Below are 23,676 nucleotides of genomic sequence, written 5' to 3' on the forward strand. Positions count from 1 at the left end.
ATGTTGAATAGAAGAGGTGAGAGTAGGCATTCTTATCTTGTTGCTGATTTTAGAAGATAAGCATACAGCTTTTCACCATTGAGTATGATGTTAGCAGGGGGATTTTCATATATGGCCTATATTATGTTGAGGTAGTTTCCTTGTAATCCTAGTTTGAGAGTTTTTATTGTGAAAAGTGTTGAGTTTTGTCAAATGCTTTTTCTGCATCTACTGAAATGTGTTTTAATTCCTTATTCTGTTAGGATGGTACATCATATTAATTGATCTTAATATGTTGAACCAATTTTGCATCCCAGGGATAAATTCCACTAGGCTATGGTGTGTGATCAACTTTTACATCTATGTTCCTCGGGGATACTGACCTGTAATTTTATTTTCTTGTGGCATCTTTGTCTGACTTTGGTATTAGGGTAATGCTGGCCTCATAAAATGAGTTTGGAACAATTCCTTCCTCTTCAGTTTTTTGGAAGAGTTTGAAGAGGGTTGGCATCAATTACTCTTTAAATGTTTGATAGAATTCATAAGTGAAACAAACAGCCTAGGCTTTTCTTTGTTGGTCAGCTTTGATAACTGATTTATTATCTATATCAGCTATAGGTCTATTCATACTTTCTACTTCTTCATCACTTAATCTTTGCAAATTGTATATTTCTAGGATTTTATCCATTTCTTCTAGGAAATCTAATTTGTTAACATATAATTGTTCATAGTAGTCTCTCATGATCTTTTCTATTTCCGTAGTATTAGTTGTAATGTCTCCTCTTTCATTTCTGATTTTAAGTGTTCTTTTTTCCTTAATTTAGCTAATGGTTTGTCAATTTTGTTTCATTTTGAAAAGGTAACTTTTAGTTTTCCTGATTTTTTCCTATTATTTTTCTATTTTGTTTATTTTTGCCCTAATCTTTGTTATTGCCTTCCTTCTGATAAATTTGGATTCAGTTTGTTCTTTTTCTAGTTCCTTGGCATATAAAGTTAGGTTGTCTGAGGTTTTTTTTTTTTTTAAGTAAGCACATATTACAAACTTCTCTCTTAGTACTACTTTTGCTGTATCTTTTATGATTTTTATGTTGTATTTTCATTTGTGTTTGCCTCAGGGTATTTTCTAACTTCCTTTTTGATGTCTTCTTTGGCCCAACGGTTGTTCAAGAGTGTGTTGTTACATTTTCACATATTTGTGAATTTTCCAGTTTCCTTTTGCTATTGATATCTAGTTTCACTCCACTGTGGCCAGAAAAGACACTTGGTATGATTTCAATCTTCTTAAAATCTTAACTTTGTTAAGATTTGTTTTGTGAGCTAATATTTAATTTATCCTGGAGAAAGTTGCATAAGTGTTTAAGAATGTGTATTCTTCTGCTGTTGGGTGAAATGGTCTGTATATATCTATTAGGTCCAATTTTTCTATATTATCATTTAAGTATGTTGTTTCCCTATTGATCTGTCTAGATATTCTAGTTTTCTGTTTTTAACCAAAGAAAACAGCATAATGTGCTGAATATTGTGTCTACTAGCTAAAAAGTTTTGGGTAAAAGATATTTGTCAAAATAAAAGCATAAAATATTGGGCTTCCCTTGTGGTGCAGGGAATCCACCTGCCAGTGCAGAGGACATGGGTTCGATCCCTGGTCCAGGAAGATCCCACATGCCGCGGAGCAACTAAGCCAGTGCGCCACAACTACTGAGACTGTGCTCTAGAGCCTGCGAGCCACAACTACTGAAGCCCATGTGCCTAAAGCCCATGCTCCACAACAAGAGAAGCCACTGCAATGAGAAGCCCATGCACCGCAACGAAGAGTAGCCCCTGCTTGCCACAACTAAAGAAAGCATGCACACAGCAGTGAAGACCCAATGCAGCCAAAAACAAATAAATAAATAAATTTATGGGGAAAAAAAGCATAAAATATTAAGCATTTTGTAGAAGGAAATAACGTGAAGTTTGACTGTGATTGGGACATATTACACATGATTTGATAAAGATCCGTTTTTGCTATCTTTTAAAAATATACATATTAAGTCTTGAAAAAAAAATACAAGTTTTATCTTTGGATTTTATCCAGCATACCTAGATCATTTTTGTAACCCCAGAAAATACTTTAGTGATTTTTTTTAAAACTAACCTATTCTGCTTCAACTTTTGTGGCTGTTTTTATTTCTAACTAATTATACACCCCAGAGATTAGGGTCTAGAATAGTTAAGAATTGCTTATGTTTAGATACTTGAAAATGCCACTTTTAGCAGTTAGTAATTTTTGCTCCCAAGGACTCTTCCATCCAGGAAGAAAAAAAAAAGTATTTTTTAAAATGGTGGGAATGGGGATGGAGGTAAGGATAAGGAGGCAAATTATTAAAAAGAGAGTTGCCCTTATATTCAAGACCATATACGACCATATACCTGAATAGAGAATATCTCAAAAGACCAAAATATCCAATTTGTAAAAATCATGCTTCATTCTGAAAAAGATAAATACACAAGGAAAGGAAAAATGGGGAAGCACTCAGACTTTAGGCTACCTTAATTAACCATTAAAGGATATCTCTCATTTGTTTGTATCCCAGAGGTTTTTATATACAGGAGCAATGCTCCATAGCAAGATTGGGGAGCAATAAAAGGGATGGTCAGAGGTTTGAGGATTATCTTACATCTGTAAAGGAAAAGTGCCATTGTGAGTCCAGGAATATCTCAGGCAGAACAATATTAGGAAAGAGAACATAAAGTTGATGTAGAAATTGCCTATGGAATTCTTTGGAATTCTCAGTTTGATGACAACTGATTTAAAACATAAATTTTGGGAATGGGAGAAAGCTGATAAAAGAGGGAATAGAAGAGAAGCAGGAAGGAAAGAAGCAATGGCTTAACTTGGCAATAGGTCAGAGTCCAGCAGAAAGCTGCAAAGGGAGAAATTCATGATCCAGGAGTGACCAAGAACTTTTAACATCATGGTGGTTGGTTCCCAGGGATTCTTACCTCCTGGTATTCATATCCTTGTGTAACATCATTTTTTGAGTGAATACTGGACCTAGGGAGTTGCTGCTAACAAATAATACTTCAAAAGCGATTAGATGTCAATTCCAAGATTAGATACAAAAAGACTTTGACTTCAGTCCCTGTCTCTCCCTCTCACACATGTACACCTCACTGTGGGGGGAAACAAACTGCCATGTTGTTAGTAACTCCACACAGAGGTCTTCATGGCAAACAACTGAGGTTTCCCACCAACAAACAGCCAGACCTGAGGCCTGCCAACAGCCATGTGCATGAGCTTGAGGCTCCCCTACTGAAATATCTATAGCCCCAGCCTGTCCCTTACATTGCAAGTATGTGAGACTCTTGGAGTCAAAGGCATATAGCTAAGCTGTGCATAGATTCTTGACCCCTAAAACTGTGAGACAATAAATGTTGTTTGAAGCTGTTAGGTTTTGAGGTAATTTGGTATACAGTGATGGATAACTAATACAGACATGATTATCTAATATGCTATATTTAAGTGCTTACTTCAACTATCAAGTAAGAAACAAAAGACTAGTATAGAATTCTTAAGAATCAATATCAGAAATCTTATGATTTTTAACAAAAATACACAGATGTACACATACATATGCAAAATAAAGTGAATTCTGAGAGCTAAAGTCTCTGATAAGGCTTTCTAATTCTCATCTATAAGGCTTTCTAATTCTCAGTTAAAATCACCTTTCTTCATCTTCAGTTCATTCCCTTCTACATGTCCACTTTCATTTCCTGCAATGCAGACACAGTGCATACGTAGGCACACACACTGGAGAAGCATGCTATATCACTAGCTAGATTTACTGTTGCTGTTGGATATAGGTTAAGTGCTTTATGAAGCACCTGAGATGATTCACATCATAATTCAAATTTAGAAAAAATTTGCCATTTTTTGTTGTTTTCTACAACCATCCTGACCCATGAAAATTAATCTAAATAATTCCTGCCACAATTCCACCTATTTTTTAACCTATGAAACGAAATTACATACCTGTCATCAAAGAATTCAGAGGAAAAAAATGACTACATTTAATAAAGCTGATAAGAACGTCCCTTTATAGTATATTTGACTTCTGATTTCTTAGTTTTGATGAAATAATGTTTCCTATCCACAGCAGGAGCTCTCTTTTCATAATGTTCCAGCAAAATGTCAGCACCTCCCATGGAGATGGTTGTCAACTTTACATCCTGAGCAGAGATACTGAAAACGATTGGGTTATTTATTTTAAGGCTTCAAAATACTGTGAGGTAACATTCATTCCACATGTCATACCTTACGAATGGTTTTATTTATTCATATAAACTTCTTTATAACACTGTCCTCAGATTCCTTGCTCTAAATCTCATTGCTTTATACCTTTTCTTTTTGACCTTTGAGTAATTCATATGGAATCCATCACACACTCATTCCACACCGCATTTCATACAATAAATAAGATTGTTTTAATCCTAAAATATATTTTAAGATATATGTTTATTATGAAAGAATTTCTTCTCTTGTGGAAGTGTGTACTATGCACAAACTAAACCACATTACTCACACTTAGTCTGTTCATCCATTTGGAATATGCTTATGTAGAAGAATTTTTCCATCAAATAAGAGCCACAGATTTTATTCCGAACGAAGGAATGCATTATACATTTAAGTAAATCTGACTCTGTTTAAACAGTCTCAATGCTTTTTAAAATTAAACTTGGCTGATTGTTTGTTTTCCAGGGTGATCATTAAAGGACAAAGCAAAATGTCAGCGCAAAGTGTTATTGGCAAGCTTTGCTAGTTTGCTTCTCTCTGTAAATGAGCAGCCAATGGAACTTCTGTGCTTATGACAGTGTTCCAAGCCATCTTGCTCAATCTAACATCCATTTATCTATTAAAGTCTTATTTATCATCAATTCATCCTCTTCTCTTCATGTCCATTGCAGCTACCTTACTTCAGACTCTAATCATTTTTTTCCTTTCTCTTAAATGTAAATGTTTTATATTTTGAAATAATTTCAAACATATAGAAAAGTAGCCAGAATTCCCATATCACCTTCAACCGTAATATCCAATTGTTAACATTTTACCACATTTGCCCCATTGTGCCCCCCTCTATATACATATATACATATATGTATATACACATAGACAATATGTATATATACATGTACATAGATACACACAAATATGTCTAAGTCCTTTCCAGAACCTTTTGAGAGTAAGCTGCAGATGAAATACCACATTATCCTTAAATATTTCAAACACTCCAGTGTGTATTTCTTTAAAACTAGAACACACATCTATATGAACTACCATATAACCCTCCTAATCAGTTATTCAACATTGATAACACTGCCACCTTTTCAGACCCCATTCCAAATTTGCTTACTGTACCACTGTGGTAGACCAAAGATGACCGCAATGACTTTGCTATTTCTCCCATCAAGATGTGTTGTCTAATTCCTCTACCCTTGAATCAGTTGACATTAATGATTGCTCATCAGTACTGTGTGTGGTGTCCTGAGCTGCCATATAAAGAAGTCTGATTTCCTGAGACCACTATGCTGGAGCTGCCACAGGTAAGCTGTCCCTCTGAAATCCCCAGCTGAGCCCAGTCTTCCAACCATCCCTGCCAAGTCTTTAGAAGTATGATTGAGGCTGTACTGGGCCCTCCATTTCTGCCCACCTGCCAACGTTCAATACCACATTGCACAGAAGAATTGTTCAGGTAAGCCTGGCCAAATTCCTGACCTAAAAAAAATCATGAGATATAATACAATGGCTTTTGCTTTATATCACTAAGTTACGGGGAACATTTTCCCCCAGAAATAGATAAAACACCTCACAATGTCCCTTTTCTTGCTAGTCTAAGATCCTAGAAATATGCTTATACTTAGGTATTGTGTATTATAGACTCCTTCAATCTGGAACAATTCCTGAGTCCTTCTCAGTCTTTCATATTCTTACAGTTTTGAAGAGAATAGATCTTATAGCCTGTAGGATGGTTTTTAGCCTGGGCCCATCTACAGAGTCTTCATGACCAGACTCAGACCATGCACTGGGAGGGAAACCACAGAAATGATGCTGTGCTCTTTGTGGTACATCACATCAGGAAGCACACAATGTCAACCTGTCCCAAATGATATCAATGCAGATGACCTGGTCTTAGTGGTGTCTAACATCTTTCTCCACCTTAAATTCACAATTTTCCTGATTGTAATGGATTAGTATTAGTATTGTAATGGATTAGGTATTCCAAGATTACATTAATACCCTGTTCCTCAAATTCTACCTACCAGCCTTAGCATCCATGGACAATTTCCAACTGAATCAATCTCATCTGATGGCTGTCAAATGGTGATTCTCTATTTCCAACACTTACTTGAACTCTGAGGAATAGCTTTCCATTGCTCTGCCATTTACCTACTTGCTTGCTTAATTAATATATATTAGCATACATTAATAGGTTTTGTTTTATTAAAATAATTAATGACTATCATTGTTTTGATACTCAAGTCCCCTCCTATTCATCTATTGAGAGTGCCTTCAAACTGTTTATTTTATCATTTTGAGACATTTTATTTTTGAGGACTTACTTTTTTTGAATAACATGTTTAAGGCACATCTTGGACCTTCTCTGCCCCAACTTGTCATCAGCCATTTCTCCTTTAAGGGAGGATGATACTTAGAAAGCAAATTCTGGCCACTTGGGACACTCATTGCTCCTAAGACATCATTGTTTCTGAGCCCTCTCAGAACGAGAAAACATTTGTATTGCATCTATATAATTACAACTATATAATATCACATATGTAATACATGTGCATACTAGGAGTTTACCTGATGCCCCATACTATCATCTAACAACCAAAAGTTCTTCCAAGTCTTCCCCATATGCATGATTGTATTATATCTCCTCCAGGATTGAGAAACTTGACTCAGTATATTTATTCATTTGCTCAATTTACTTATTTGTCTGATGTATCCCATCTTCCAACACATAAACCATCTCCTCCCATTGCTACCCCTGCAGCAGCCCCACATGGTCCCATGTCCTCTTTTTCCAGGCCTGCCATCTCATGCATCCATGGAGCTCCTCAACTCTGGACTGATTCTTCATCTAGCTCCACAGTCCTCCCCCCTTGCTCCATGTCTTTGGCTGCGGTACTGACTGTGCCAGGAAGGAAGTAGAAGACAGTAAAAAAGGGGAAATGGGAAGTGAGGAGATGCCCTTGTTCCCTCTTGTGACACTGAATACATTCTTAACAGTTCTCCTTTTCCTGATTCATCCCCTATCTCATCTCTTTCCTATCCTACAAACTGCAGACAGAGTATTCTTAGAAAGAGTACGATGTGTAGTGATGAAAATAGGAAGTTGAAAATAAACATTCCGATTATGTCTTCTTACTCTTTCACTTACTTATTGTTACTATGGACCTTTGACTTATCGGAGCCTCGGTTTCAAATAGGGAAATAATGCTTATTTAGAAGACGCACTGTAAAGTTTCAGATTGAATATGCAGAATGCCGAGAACATAATTGTAGCTGTTCTGGCAGTTATAATTATCGTGAAAAATTCTAACATGATTCTGAAACTCCTGCTCAAAACACCTTAATGTGAAATACAATAAAAAATTTAAAATCTTTCAATATATCTCATATATCTACAGTATAAAATCTAAACTCTTCTGTGTTATTTTAAGAGATTTTCCATGAGCTGGCCTCAGCTCACATCTCCAGCCTCACATCCCAACTCTCCCCAATGTCACTTACACCTCAGCCAACTTAACAGCCTTGCATTTCCTTGACTTTAGTATGTTGTTCTCTTTCTGTGCTTTGCACATACTATTGCCCCAACTGAAACTGTTCTGTTCCTAAATATCCAACTATGTTAAACCTTTACTTACACTTCAAGATTCGGAGTTAAGTTCATGTCCTCTGGAAACCTCCCTTAACCATCTCCAAAACAAATAGAGTTAACTCTTCCATTCATTGGGCCGTGACTGTGATTCTTAGGTGCCTTAATTATGTATAACACTTGTCACAACATATGGCAACTAATTATCCACATACACATACACACACACACACACTTGCCTCACTAGATTGTGAGCTCATTGAAGATAAAAAGTACATCTTGTTCATTTTGATATCCCCAAGATATTTTCTGGCCAATAGTTCAGTCTCACCAATAATACATCTTCAATAAATATTTGCTTAATAAAAAATCCTTATAATGGTTATAATAATCAATAATTATTGATCACATATTAACTACTAATTACTCAGTACTGTGCTAAAGCACTATCAATTTTTCATACAAAAGAAACAACATAAAACCCTGTTATGATCAGTCTAGAAGATCTCTATCCTATAAATAAGAAAAATGAGGCTCAGAAGAGTCACTAATTTGTATAAGTTTGCAGCATCTAGTAGAACTGACATCAGAGCCGAAGCTATTGATATATCTATAATGCAGAAAATATGTTATACATGAATACCAAGGTAAATATAAAGAAAACTCTCATTTTAAAACAGGCTTTATTATACACCTCAGTTTTACTTGGACACAATAAATCATTAAAAATAATAAAAGTAAATGTTGAGGGTGTAGCTAAGTTACTCTATAATACTGCTTCCTTGGCTCCATTGTAAGTGACCAAGTAGCCTACAGAGGATTTGAATGGACACTAGCCCCTCCCTGGAGCACATGTCCTAGAAAACAGCCTGCAGAGTCACAAGTAAATGAAAGTTCATAATAAGAATCCTCTAATGGCCCTTGTGATAAACAGTTTCCCTGCCTCCCAAAGCCTTCCCTTGGTGTGCTCCTTAGATAGGACACTCAAGAAGCATATCAAGCCCCTACTCCTTTTGGTTTGAATTGATTAATCTGGACTTAGCCCAAAGCACTCCAGCTATGGACTTTATTAAAGGCATGTGCCCCAGGTCCTGCCATCTCTCTGCCTGCATCCTGCCTTGACCTCTCCATGCGGCCCCTTAAGGCATGCCATGTACCTTCTCCAGGAAGTAATAAACTTCTCTATTCAATTCCCTTGTGATCTTCTGTTAAACCAAGGCTCACCATCCAAGACCCCAGGGCTCTACTTTAAAAATGATAATTTAATAAGGTCACAAAGGTAGACCACATGCAAAGGGAATGTGCTAAACATTTTATATGCAAGAACTCATTTAATGAGTCATAGATGAGAGACCTGATGTTCAGAGAATTTGAATGCCACACAGCCAGTAAATGGCAGGGCTCAAGATTCTCTGTTCTATCTAATTCAAAGTTTATTTTGCTGAACCACCTTGCAATCCTATAACTTTCAAAATATAAAATACAGCCATCCTTTGTATCCCAGAAGACAAAACATAACACAGATTTGAGTGCAAAAAAATTAGACAGGAAATACATTTTAAAAAGAGGAATTATTGACAGGCTAAGGCAGGGTTTGGTAGACCTTTTCTGAAAAAGGCCAGTTAGTAAATATTTTAGGCTTTGTGAGCCATAATGTCCCTGTCACAACTCTTTAATTCTATGGTTATAGCAAAAAGCAACCAAAGGCAATACTTAAATGAATTAGTGTGGCTGTGTTTCAATAAAATTTTATTTATAAAAGTAGGTAGTGGACCATAGTTTGTGGTCCCCTGGACTAAGGAACTGGATATTTTTAATCATAAAAAATATTGAAAGCTATTGAGACTCACATTGTACTTCAACGCCTATACTCCAAAAGAGCAGTAGGAAGTAGTATAGGAATGACATGATAAAAAAACAAGGTTTACTTGCAAGTAAACCTCAAGGCAAATGTGAAAACCGTTGGCTTTCCTGAAAATGCCAAAAACAAAAACTGCCATTGGGTAGTTAATGTGTAAGATATTGTATAAAGATATAAGCTTGATGGAAAGAGTTTCTCAGAAACATGTGGTCACTAGTTTATAATCATTTAGAAGTCAGAACCAAATATTTTGTTTCTAGGTATATATATCCATGTAGAATTATTTTACTGTGAAACAATCTTTTAGATTGACATTTGTGAAAACTAAGACATTTGTGAAAACTATTCTCATAAATATCATTATAAGTGAGAAAAATTTATCTCAAATGTTAGTGAATATTAAAATCACTTGAAATGTTCATTAAACATGTCGACTCCAGAGCCCCAACCCCAGAGATACTGATTCAGCAAGTCTTGGGTAGAGGACCCCAAGTTATTCTCATGAGGATGATCCAGACCACACACGAGAAATTCTTAACTAAAGCAACAATTCCATGTATGGCATGTATTATACTAAACAGCCAGGAGCTTCTGGGAAGCAGAAAGTAGATTCTGCTGGCCACTAGGGATAGTAAACAACCAGGAATAAGACTTGAAAATAACACTGGTTACCTTCTAAGATGGGATGTGGTTCTCGAGAGAGATATTTCTAAAAAGTTTTGTGTTTAGGAATTGGAGATTAAGAAGCTGCTCCCATCCAGATTGATAGTAAACCAGGGACCTGATCATTTAGCAACCATATCTATTGGCCTTCTGGGTTCCCCAATGTGTTTATTTCCTACTGCTTCTGTAAAAAATTACAACAAACTTACTGGCTTAAAATCCAAAACGCTTTATAATCTTGCAGATCTAGAGGTTCAAAGTCTGATATGGGTTTCACTGGGCTAGAACTAAGGTCTTGATGGGGTTGCATTCCTTCTGGAGGTATTAAAGACAATCAATTTCCTTGCCTATTTTAGCTGCCGGAGGTCACCTACACTTCTGTGACCCCTTCAGCAATCTTCAGATCAAGCATCACAGCATCTTCACATCTCTGACTCTGACTTTCTCTTCTGAATTCTAAATGGATCTTGTAATTACATTAGGCCTAGACAAATATTCAGGATAATCTACTTTCAAAATCAACTGGTGAGCGAGCTTTATTTCGCCTGTAATTTAATTCCCTATTGCCATGTAGCAACATATTCACAGGTTCTTGGGATTAAGACCCAGACACCATGGAGAGGAGGAAGTACCCATCATTCTTGCTACCATACCCAGAGAGAAGCTTTCTCTCCAACCACAAGAAAATAGAGAGTAGGAAAAAGAAAAGAGATTCTATGAGAACGTGAGAGTAGGCTCCTAAAAATGTTAAGTGTATTGAAGGTGCCCTGTAAAGCAGCACCTATACCTTTAGAGTGTGAGTTGCAGCCCAGTACAATTCAGCAGTGGAAAACCCAGAAGGAAGGAAGCAACACACCACATGAAGCTGCAAAGGGAAATTATATGGTCACAGAGCATGAAATGAAAGACCTATTGTCTGAGAAAGAGAAATAAAAGGGTGTTATAGACTGAAGGTTTGTATCTCCCCAGTAGTCATGTATTGAAGCCCTAACCCTGTGTGGCTGTATTTAGAGATGGTACCTCTAAGGAAATAATTAAGGTTAAATGAGGTCATAAAGGTGGGGCCCTGATCCAATAGGATTAGTGTCCTTTTGAGAGGAGACAGCAGAGATCTTTCTCTCCATCCCCATGCAAACACACCAAGGAAGGGCCATGTGAGGACACAGAAGGAAGCTGGCCCTCTGCAAGTCAGGAAGAGATCCTTCACCAGAAACCAAAGGTGCCAGAACTTTATCTTGGACTTCTAGCCTCTGAAACTGTGAGCAAATAAGTATCTGGGGTTTTTTTTCACATCACCCAGTCTGTGATATTTTATGACAGCTTGAGTAGACTAATACAGAGGGAAAAGGAACAAAGATAGAGGTAAAGAACTATGAGTCCAAGCAATACAGATTCATGTGGCTATCTTATAGATCTCAAAGTTTGGAAAATACATTCCCACAATTAAGCTACTAAGCCAAACCTTATGCCAGGTCAATAGTCAATTTATTCTTTTTAAAATACATGTTTAGAAATATCCCTTGGGAAACATTTTCTATAATAATATTAAGATTAATACCTTCTCATTCTTGTAATAAAACTCATTTTAAGAAAAAACCAAGTATTTTGGAATATTTATTGTGTTTATCCTTACAGGTTACTAATGTATAAAATATATAAATGTGGATAAATCAATATATTTAGATGCATTCACTTTACAGTTCATTGAAATGCATTTTATTCAATAAGATCAAAAATTACTTCAATTTTCAAATTAAAAATTGAAGCCTCACTGAAAAATAAAAAATTCCATTTGTCTTCACAGGTCACTCTTTTTATATTCATGAGTCAATTATTTTCTTTGCTTGAATAAATTTGTTTTCAAAACTAAGTGTTTAATATGCATAACACCTTTCACAATATACGAGGTCAAAGAATCATAGAGCTTTAGAATCTGAAAATAACAAGATATTGTATTTTCCAAATCATTCTACTTATTACTAAAGAAATAAGCATTCATAAAACAGACAAAAATAGTCTTATAACCCTTATAACCCTCTGGTTTTCCCCTTCCTTATAATTTTGTTTCAGGCTGGAAAGTATACAGCCATGTCAAAAGCACACCAGGATAGCTTGGGTAGGGAATTATTTAGAAAAGGTTTATGGGAAATAGGCTAACTGGAACCTTATTTGAACTTGAACAAATACCACCTTGCAGGTATCAATGAATTTAGTAAGCTGAGCCTGAACATGTCAGAACTACATAAAATATGCTGCATAAAAGTTAAGTCCATGAACACTGGCCATTTGTTGGTATTCCTTTTACACAGTGTCTAGCGACTTTTACCAAGAAGTTACAGCCATAGTGAATGGGATATGCTGTGTTCAAGGGAAACACTGATTAAAAAAGTAACATTGACTTCTAATAGTCTACTTAGATATTCAAACACATCTGAAACAATGAAATCATAAAACCTTTACATATTTCTATTTATATGTAAGGAAATGCATTATTATAGAATATCTTACTGCTGAGATATTCTCTGCTTATGGCTGACTTTAAGAAGAGATTCTAAAATGCTAGGTTGTGAGATAAATTTAGCAGTACTTTTCTTATCATTATCTTATTCCTTTTTGGGACTAAGAGCTTTGATTAAGAGTGACACATATTCCTTCAGAATGTTCAAGATTTGGACAGAGTAAGATTCAGACCAGTAATTGAGACTGATCATACATATTACTGCCAAAATTGCAGCCTTTTCACATACAACACTAAACATGGGAGAGGGGAAGAGGGGAGGAAGGGAAAGCTAACAATTGATTTTTTTACTCCCCTTGACAAACAAAAGGAAATCCCTAAATGCAGTTGTTCACCTATTCCTGAAAGTGTTACATTCATAGTGATTGAACTTTGTGGCCTCGTAGTTAGGTTTGACCACCAAGAAAAACTACACTAACCCTTTCTGAAATTTGCTTCTTTCTTTACCACCTAATTTGACAAGTCAAGTCAGTCTAACTAGTTAAACCATCTGTCAATATGGATGCCCCCCAATCTACACTATTAGAGCACTGCCCAACTTGTCTCTCATTCACTTCTCCTCTTGATTCTCATTACATTTTAATGACGTAAAAGTAGAAAAATAATCATCCACACTTAATACAACCAGCTCATTCTTACCATTCAAAAGAAAAAGGCAATAGAGAAATTTTATAGTGAAAACACTAATGAATAATAGGAATCAACCCTAAGTTGAAAAAAAAGATGCAAAATTGAGACAGAGAAAAGCAGTTTTTATTAAGATCTTAATTTAAACTCAAGAGTAAATTTTAACTAAATATAAATTAGGGTTTTTTTTTTTTAGTGTTCTAATGATATATGAATATTTAAGAATGTAAATAATAAAAATGAGTCATAACCATTAAAATAATATAGTTAGTGTCGTGGTCCAAATGCAGGTTGGAAATGAATTTCCAGACACAAGGCAGAATGTAAAGAAGATAGAATTTATTAGAGGGAAGGGTCGTTGCCAGAAAAGCGGGCCGACTTCCTAGTAGTCTGGGAGAGTAGAGCCCGAACATGTGCTATTGATCAGTTTTTATAGGCAGAAAACAAAAGAATGGTCCTAGGTGAAATTTTCGTTTACTGACTGGTCAAGGCACATATACCTTCCTTCTATAGGGTGGGAGTGGGACAGGGCGTATGCCTTTCCTTATTTGGGACAGGTCCTGTTGCCCAGGTGGGCGTCTCCCAGGTGGGCTCAGGAATTTCTTAACCATCGTAACATGGTGGGGAGGGCTATTAAGAGTCCAGTAGGGGGTGTAAGGCTGAAACTTTTTCAGGCAGGGTCGTCCTTTGTCCTTGAAGCACCACTGTCCTTGGAGTACCACAGTTAGCAGATCCCCAACCAGAAGTGATGAGATAAAATAAGAAAGAGAAATCATAGGTGCATATCAAGTAAAACTGTTTCTTGTATTACAGGAAATTTCAAAGGAAATGTACATAACTTGTAACTCCTGTAATATTAGCCTGAGAAAGTCATGAGGAAGGTTGTGTAAGACATCATGCCTGCTTCACTTATCACCAGCTTGATATCTAGATGTCAGGGTGGTCACACCACATCAACACTAACCCAATCTCCTGAGACAATAAAAAGAATATTAACATAAGCTATTCTCTTAGTCTTCTTCCATTTCAAACTTACTACAGCACCAACTGAGAACTTTGCATACAAAAGCCCCAAATTTTGGCTCTCATTTTCTATTTCAATAGGATGCCACCTCACTGTTGCTTTGTTTACTTAGAATATTTATTTAAATCACTACCAAACATTATTTATAAAGACACATCAACTACAATAGCAGTCACAGAAGCTCTAACTTGTAAAGGACACAAAGTTTCACTCTACTGGATACAGAGAATATAAAGAAACATTTAAGATGCTAAGTCCTGAAGGACTGCATGAGAAGAACATGGCACAGTTGTGGAGGAAGACGTTTTTGGAGTTTGGGGAAGCTCAGGAAAAACTCCACAGGGGCTACAGGGTAGAGGATTGTGCAGTAGTTTAAAGAAAGATTAGAAGCTGGGTAAATTAAAGAATGAAATTCAAGAGTGAACCTCATGCAGCATGAAGGTGGTGTACAATGATTTAGAAATGTGTCCGGAAGAGAACAAAACCCAGCCTCTCCAGAGAAGAGAATAGAAAGAGAGAATTAGGTAAAAGGCAAAGTAGAGGGAGACAGATTTCACGTTCAGTATTTAGACATTTGTTTTTAACCCACATTTCCAAACCTTAGTTCCAATATGAACAAGGAAATAATCTAAATTCCTTGGGTGGAGGAAATAATCTGAACAACAACTACAACAAGACCTAAGAGATAGGTAAAAGAGTGGGTTCACTCTGGAAAATTTTATCACCTTCCTAGCTCATAGGTCAATAGCTGGGGAATGTTTCTAAGCATTGGGAGCAATTGCAGGATTTTAAGCATAATGACAATTTAAATGAGGCATTCAAATTCTTAAACATTCATCTATGTTATTTCATTTAATCACTCAGGAAAGAGTGGTATAGGCAAAGCAGTGTTGTGGAAAATTCATCTGGGTAAAACTTATAAAATCTATTAGAAGAAGCAGGAGATACACTAGGAGTCTATCACTTAGAACAAAATAATAACAACAAAAAAAAAAACATTAAGAAGACTGTGGAGGAAGAGACCTGGTACACTTCAGAGAAATAAAGAATTTTAAAGCTACCTTTGGAACCGGAGCACAAGTCAGCCAAATTGAGAATCGTAGTGGACTTAACATCGACTTTTTGAGGACAGGATTAGTATACACCTCCTGCTTAGCTTTCCATTGGTCCTGAAGATGAAAATACAAAGAAATTCCAAACCATTAGGTTCAGAAGCAGGTACCTTGAGGTTTGAAGAAGAGGAGAAAGCAAATGCTACAAGCCAAACAAGGTATATAAACCAACGGTTTGCAAAGCTACTCTATCAGCATCACCTGAGAACTGATAGATATTCAAGTCACTGGGCTCTCCCCCTCATCTACTAAATCACTTACTCCTGCTGTAGAGCCCCTGAGTCTGTAGTTTAACAAGCTGTCCCGGTGATTCTGATGTATGCTCAAGTTTAAGAGCCACTGGTATAGCTAGTGTTATACAAGCAAGGGAAATCATTGATTTTAGTTCAAGATCTGAGAGAGTAGCTTCTTGAGAAAAGAGACCCAGTCAAAAATTCTAATTGGATCATTCCAGAGGGTAATTAGATACTTCAGTTTGCCCATGCCCAAACAATGCAATCTTCTTAGAAATGACCCTCCTGAAAAGGCATAGGAAGAGAAATTTAATACAAAATTCAATATCATCAGTATTTTATAACACCAAATCAATTTGATTTTTTATTTCCCTCTCTTTGGAATTACCCACTGCCAGCTCCACCTCCTAAACACACAGTCTGCTATATTAAAAGAAAGAACATTTATGCCCGGGGAAAGGAAGGTATTTGATAAAGTTTTGTTCTATCATAACATGTAGCAATACTTTACTGCAGATTCATACTGAACTGAAGAATATACTCTATAATATTTCATTTAATAATATCTTTTATTAGAACCAAAAAACCCCAAAGATAGCAAAATGAAAGAAATCATAAAGATCAGATCAGAAATAAAAAAAGAAGGAAACAATAGCAAAGATCAATAAAACTAAAAGCTGGTTCTTTGAGAAGATAAACAAAATTGATAAACCATTAGTGAGACTCATCAAGAAAAAAAGGGAGAAGACTCAAATCAATAGAATTTGAAATGAAAAATAAGTAACAAGCAACACTGCAGAAATACAAAGGATCATGAGAGATTACTCCAAGCAACTATATGCCAAAAAAATGGACAACCTGGAAGAAATGAACAAATTCTTAGAAAACCACAACTTTCTTAGACTGAACCAGGAAGAAACAGAAAATATAAACAGACCAATCACAAGCACTGAAGTTGAAACTGTGATTAAAAATCTTCCAACAAACTAAAGCCCAGGACCAGATGGCTTCACAGGCGAATTCGATCAAACATTTAGAGAAGAGCTAACACCTATCCTTCTCAAACTCTTCCAAAATGTAGCAGAGCAAGGAACACTCCCAAACTCATTCTATGAGGCCACCATCACCCTGATACCAAAACCAGACAAAGATGTCACAAAAAAAGAAAACTACAGGCCAATATCAGTGATGAACCTAGATGCAAAAATCCTCAACAAAATCCTAGCAAACAGAATCCCACAGCACATTAAAAGGATCATACACCATGGTCAACAGGGGTTTATCCCAGGTATGCAAGGATTCTTCAATATACACATATCAATCAATGTGATACACCATATTAACAAATTGAAGAATAAAAACCATATGATCATCTCAATAGATGCAGAAAAAGCTTTCAACAAAATTCAACACCCATTTATGATAAAAAAAAAACACTCTAGAAAGTAGGCATAGAGGGAACTTACCTCAACATAATAAAGGCCAGACATGACAAACCAACAGCCAACATCGTTCTCAATGGTGAAAAACTGTAACCATTTCCTCTAAGATCAGGAACAAGACAAGGTTGTCCACTCTCACCACTATTATTTAACATAGTTTTGGAAGTTTTAGCCACAGCAATCAGAGAACAAAAAGATATAAAAGGAATCCAAATTGGAAAAGAAGTAAAGCTGTCACAGTTTCCAGGTGACATGATACTATACGTAGAGAATCCTAAAGATGCTACCAGAAAACTACTAGAGCTAATCAGTGAATTTGGTAAAGTAGCAGGATACAAAATTAATGCACAGAAATCTCTTGCATTCCTATACACTAATGATGAAACATCTGAAAGTGAAATTAAGAAAACACTCCCATTTACCATTGCAACAAAAAGAATAAAATATCTAGGAATAAACCTACCTAAGGAGACAAAAGACCTGTATGCAGAAAATTATAAGACACTGATGAAAGAAATTAAAGATGATACAAATAGATGGAGAGATATACCATGTTCTTGGCTTGGAAAAATCAACATTGTGAAAATGACTATACTACTCAAAGCAATCTACATATTCAATGCAATCCCTATCAAACTACCAATGGCATTTTTCACAGAACTAGAACAAAAAATTTCACAATTTGTATACAAACACAAAAGACCCTGAATAGCCAAAGCAATCTGGAGAAAGAAAAACGGAGCTGGAGGAATCAGGCTCCCTGACTTCAGACTATACTACAAAGCTACAGTAAATAAGACAGTATGGTACTGGCACAAAAACAGAAATATAGATCAATGGAACAGAATAGGAAGCCCAGAGATAAACCCATGCACATATGGTCACCTTATCTTTGATAAAGGAGGCAAGAGTATACAATGGAGAATAGACAGCCTCTTCAATAAGTGGTGCTGGGAAAACTGGACAGCTACATGTAAAAGAATGAAATTAGAACACTCCCTAACACCATACACAAAAATAGACTCAAAATGGATTAAAGACCTAAATGTAAGGCCAGACACTATAAAGCTCTTAGAGGAAAACATAGGCAGAACACTTTATGACATAAATCACAGCAAGATCCTTTTCGACCCACCTCCTAGAGAAATGGAAATAAAAACAAAAATAAACAAATGGGACCTAATGAAACTTAAAAGCTTTTGTACAGCAAAGGAAAACATAAACAAGACAAAAAGACAGCCCTCAGAATGGGAGAAGATATTTGCAAATGAAGCAACTGACAAAGGATTAATCTCCAAAATATACAAGCAGCTCATGCACTGCAATATCAAATGAACAAGCAACCCAATCCAAAAATGGGCAGAAGACCTAAATAGACATTTCTCCAAAGAAGATATACAGATTGCCAACAAACCCATGTTAGGATGCTCAACAAAACTAATCATTAGAGAAATGCAAATCAAAACTACAATGAGGTATCACCTCACACCCGTCAGAATGGCCATCATCAAAAAATCTACAAACAATAAATGGCTGGAGAGGGTGTGGAGAAAAGGGAACCCTCTTGCACTGTTGGTGTGAATGTAAATTGATACAGCCACTATGGAGAACAGTATGGAGGTTCCTTAATAAACTAAAAATAGAACTACCATACGACCCAGCAATATCACTCCTGGGCACATACCCTGAGAAAGCCATAATTCAAAAAGAGTCATGTACCACAATGTTCATTGCTGCATTATTTACAGTCGCCAGGACATGGAAGCAACCTAAGTGTTCACTGACATATGAATGGATCAAGGAGATGTGGCACATATATACAATGGAATAATAATCAGCCATAAAAAGAAATGAAACTGAGTTATTTGTAGTGAGGTGGATGGACCTAGAGTCTGTCATACAGAGTGAAGTCAGTCAGAAACAGAAAAACAAATACCGTATGCTAACACATGTATATGGAATCTTTAAAAAAAAAAGGTTTTGAAGAACCTAGGGGAAGGCCTGGAATAAAGACACAGATGTAGAGAATGGACTTGAGGACACGGGGAGGGGGAAGGGTAAGCTGGGACGAAGTGAGAGAGTGGCATGGACATATATACACTATCAAATGTAAAACATATAGCTAGTGGGAAGCAGCCACACAGCACAGGGAGATCAGCTTGGTGCTCTGTGACTTAGAGGGGTAGGATAGGGAGAGTGGGAGGGAGATGCAAGAGGGAGGAGATATGGGGATATATGTATATGTATAGCTGATTCACTTTGTTTTAAAGCAGAAACTAACATACCATTGTAAAGCAATTATACTCCAATAAAGAGGTTAAAAAATATATCTTTTATTATTATTATATTCAGAATTGCTCCTCTCCTAATTTTTCGGCACAGTCCTAGCCAACTGTTTCTAAACTACTTTGACTAATGTTATAAAAAATAAAAATAAAAATCCATCTCATAGTACCTATGAACCTTACTATGAGATGGATCAATATTATATACTTGAGTAAAGATATGATTTTATTTTAAAGTGTAGATTGTTCTAATTTCCCCACAGAACATCAGACTTCTCAAAAGAAAAAAAAATAAGAGAAAAACTAAAATCATTAAAGTTTTGATCTCTTACTCATTTCACTCAGTTTCAAAGTCAGGCTAGTTATAAAAGTTCTAGACATGCCACATTATGTTTTATTTCTGCACTATTACTTTACTTTTATATAGAATTTGGGAATCATATCAAAGGAAATATTTTAAACCATTCCAGACTCTAGGTTAGTGTGATGCAGCTTTTATTTATTTATGAAATTTCCCAACCTGTAACTATCCAAGTTTTGTTAAAGTTGGTGATCTGATAAAGAAGAGCCAGTTATCAAACATACCCAAATTGTGAAGGTTTTTATGAAAAGATTCATCCTTCTGCTCTGATCTAGTTGTTTGGTTTATGGGGATCCCCATAAAATTAGTCAAAGAAAACTTGTGCTTCCAAATAGTATATTTGCAAGCTCTTCTGCCAGGAGCAGAGGTGCTCAGAAACCCCTTCATGAGAATCATCCTTTCATTGGCAAGGAAATTCCTCCTGTTGTCAATTCGAAGTCATTTATGCTGTATCTTGAGATTAGATCTTTCACCTTCTACAAAAAAGATGGAAAACATCTAACTATTACTATTACAATTGTTTCCTCAAGTAGCCATCAAAACTTAAGGAGAGGAGGCTTCAAAATATTTAGATGTCACTAAAATGATATTTGTGCTTTCGTAATGTAACAGGGTTATTGAAATGGTTTTTATATATAGAACATTATCACATTTATTCAATTTTATTATAAGTTTTTTACACACATAAACAATGGAAAGGAGAAATGAGATTTCAGAACTTCATATTTCCATAGTACACAGCCATATTGAGTCGCTGAACCTTTATTATACAAGTGATGTAGACGCCAAAGGAACAGCCATATTTTCATTTAAAATCATGCCAAAGTTAAAATTGTTACACCAATAATGTTCTCTCACACTCATACTCACCAAATTTATCTTTTCCCCCATTCTAATTTTGGAGGGAAAGTTAGAAGCCTTAAAAAAGCATTGTTTCCAACATTTAAAATTTAATATCTTCTTATCCTCCTTCTCTTCAAACAAAAGAAGAGGAGAGCTCAAATAACTGAATTTTCCAAATTAGAAACACACACACACACACACACACACACACACACACGCAGACATACACATATAGAAGCCAGGACATATAGCACTTCATACAATTCAGGTAATCAAGAATGCTAGGCAATATTCAATGGCATGGTGTTAAGTAATAGATGAGTAATAGAGAATCTCTGAATCTGGATAGCAAGACTCAGTATTACCAAAAAGTTAATTCTCCCCATTATACTTTATATATTTTATAAATCCACCTAATTATAATTAAAATCCATAGGAGATTTTCTTATAAAACTTAATAAGATGGTGCTGATACACAGCTGTACTAGATGATGTGGGACTATACTCCAGATACAGGGAAAAGAAAACAACCCTATTTAAAACTGGGAAAATTAAACAGAGAGGTAATTTGCAGAAAAAGAAATATATAGAAGATCCTTAGACTTGCCAGTGATCAGAGAATTGCAAATTAAAATAGTAATGGGATATCATTTTTCCACGCAATTCATCCAAAAAATAAATAAAATACCCAATACCCAATGCTGGTAGAGGTATAGTGAAATAGGCATCAACAGGTAACGTTTCACAGTACCTATCAAAATCTAAAATAATTACATGTTTTGAAATAACAAATTCTTACTCAGAATCTATCCTTCAGAAATATTTAAACAGAAAGAAAAATATAAAAGTAGATTCAACACAACATTTTTACAGGAAAGCATCAGAACAGTAAAGTTCCATGTCTGACAATGGATGACAAAGGGATGGCAATGTGCCCATGATATATAGGTTGTTTGTATTGTTATATTTTCAAAAAGAAACATTATGTGCATATACATAAAGATATGCATGCTATTAAAAAATTTATAAATGTATAGGGAACAATCTGAAAGGATGTTAACAATAACATAAGCATAATAATAAAAATAACTAAGATCGAGTAATCACTATATTTCAGGTACTGTGTTATGTATTTTTTTAATAGATTATCTCAATTAATCCTCCTATCAACCTTGTGACTATGTGGGACTATTTAATAAATATGGAACCTGAATAAACATCCAAGTTTCCACAATATTACACTGTGGAGTGGAAATAGGGATGAGGGTGAGTACCCAAGTAAGGTAGATTTATTTATACTTTTTACTATTATATTGTTGGAATTTTAAAGAAAGCATGCATATGTTAGTTTATTAATTAAAAATAAAAAACCAAACTAGTTCTACTACAACACAGAACATGTTAAATACTACAAGCCATAATGTGGTAATAGGTTTCAAAGAAGAGAGAATTCAGAATTCTGACTGAATAATAAAAATCATTTATGAAGGAAGTAACATTTGAAATAGGCCATGAAAGATGGGTAGGGTTTCAAAAGGTAGAGAGTACTTCAACAGACCATCAAAAGGAATGACAAAAGGGCAAAAAAGTAAGTACAAGATGAATACAGGGAACAGCAAAGAACTGCTTAAGGGGATCTGAAGAAGTATTTAACAGAATAGCAAGAGAGAGAAGAATAGAGCTATAGGAGGGCTTAAATGGTTCTGATATGTCCAAGAAATGACAAGGTAGAGTAGGAGATAAGGCTGAAGAAGCAAGAGGGCTTAAAGCATTTTGATTTACTTAAAAAATGACTAGAAAGTCAGCCCTTTGGATTAAACTAAAATACAGATTCTTCAAAGAGGTGATTCCCAACCTATAGGCCACAGATCTTTGGAACTGGGCAAGGTTTTTGCAAGAGGTTCACAAATCCACAAACTCAATAACTTAAAAAAAATATCTACAGTCTAATTATCTTGAATTTTCAAAGTGGGCCTGCTATCAGGCTGGATGTCACAGTAGAAAAGGTGATGTGGTCAGTTTCTTATTTTTTTCCATCTGAGGCTCTCATTTCTGTGTTCCCACTCCATAGGCTGTATCTAGGTCTTCAGGATTGAAACAGGGGAAGAAAAAGAGGCAAAGGGAAAAAAAAAACCTCCCTTGACTGACGCAGATACAATTTGGTGTTGGTTTCCCTTAGGCTTGCCAATGCAAAAAAAAAAAAAAAAAATTCTTTCTACAGGAGCTTACTTATGGGTTCTTCAAAGCACTTCCATTGCTGGGGACTCTCATTAGCAGTTGCCTTCGCCGAGGCTCTTCATCCTGTGGGTGAATGCCCTTTGTTCAAGATTTTATAAAAAAGATTTTATTTGGGGGTCACCTCATTCCTCTTGAACAAAAGCTTACATTTTTCCTGGATCATCCTTGGCCTGGAATAACTCTGGGCATACAAAGTGTTCCCAAAGCTACTATGTCTCATTGTTCTATTATGAGAGCTGCTCCCCGGCCACAGTCTCTTATCTCTGGGCCTTCTCAGGTGCAGATATGAAACTATATTCATTCAGCCAACTGGAGACACAGGTGAAATTCTTCAATTTGTCTCTCTGAAGCCCCTCTAGGGCTTACATAAGGAGGAAACAGCCTCTTCAAGGTGGAAGAAGGGGTCAACAGCATTCTAGCAACTCTTTCCATAGAGACCATGTGACTCAAAAAACCTAAAGAATTTACAATCTTTACAGAAAAATTTTGCCAATCCTCATCATACAGCATCAACTTTTTGTGTCTGGCTTCTGCCCCTAAGCTTGTTTTAAAGATTCATCTGTGTTGTTACATATCTTTATGATGTTTCAATTATTCACCCCTTATTATTGCTGAGTAGTATTCCACT

The 23,676-nt window shown here is 35.8% G+C and overlaps 1 protein-coding gene across 2 annotated transcripts in view; it reads right to left on the reverse strand.

Annotated features, from left to right (window-relative positions):
• The window catches only part of TMTC2 (transmembrane O-mannosyltransferase targeting cadherins 2), a 900,074-nt gene that overhangs the window by 206,387 nt on the left and 670,011 nt on the right, over positions 1-23,676 (reverse strand). The window contains exon 12 of one of the 2 annotated variants that reach the window (XM_057556839.1): positions 15,596-15,703. The exons of the other annotated variant lie outside the window; for it this stretch is intronic. Within the exon in view, the coding sequence (XP_057412822.1) occupies positions 15,596-15,703 (108 nt within the window). The remainder of the gene's footprint in view (positions 1-15,595; positions 15,704-23,676) is intronic. 2 annotated transcript variants of the gene reach the window in all.

Source organism: Balaenoptera acutorostrata, chromosome 11 (genome assembly GCF_949987535.1).
Source record: "Balaenoptera acutorostrata chromosome 11, mBalAcu1.1, whole genome shotgun sequence".
Classification (NCBI taxonomy): Eukaryota; Metazoa; Chordata; class Mammalia; order Artiodactyla; family Balaenopteridae; genus Balaenoptera; species Balaenoptera acutorostrata.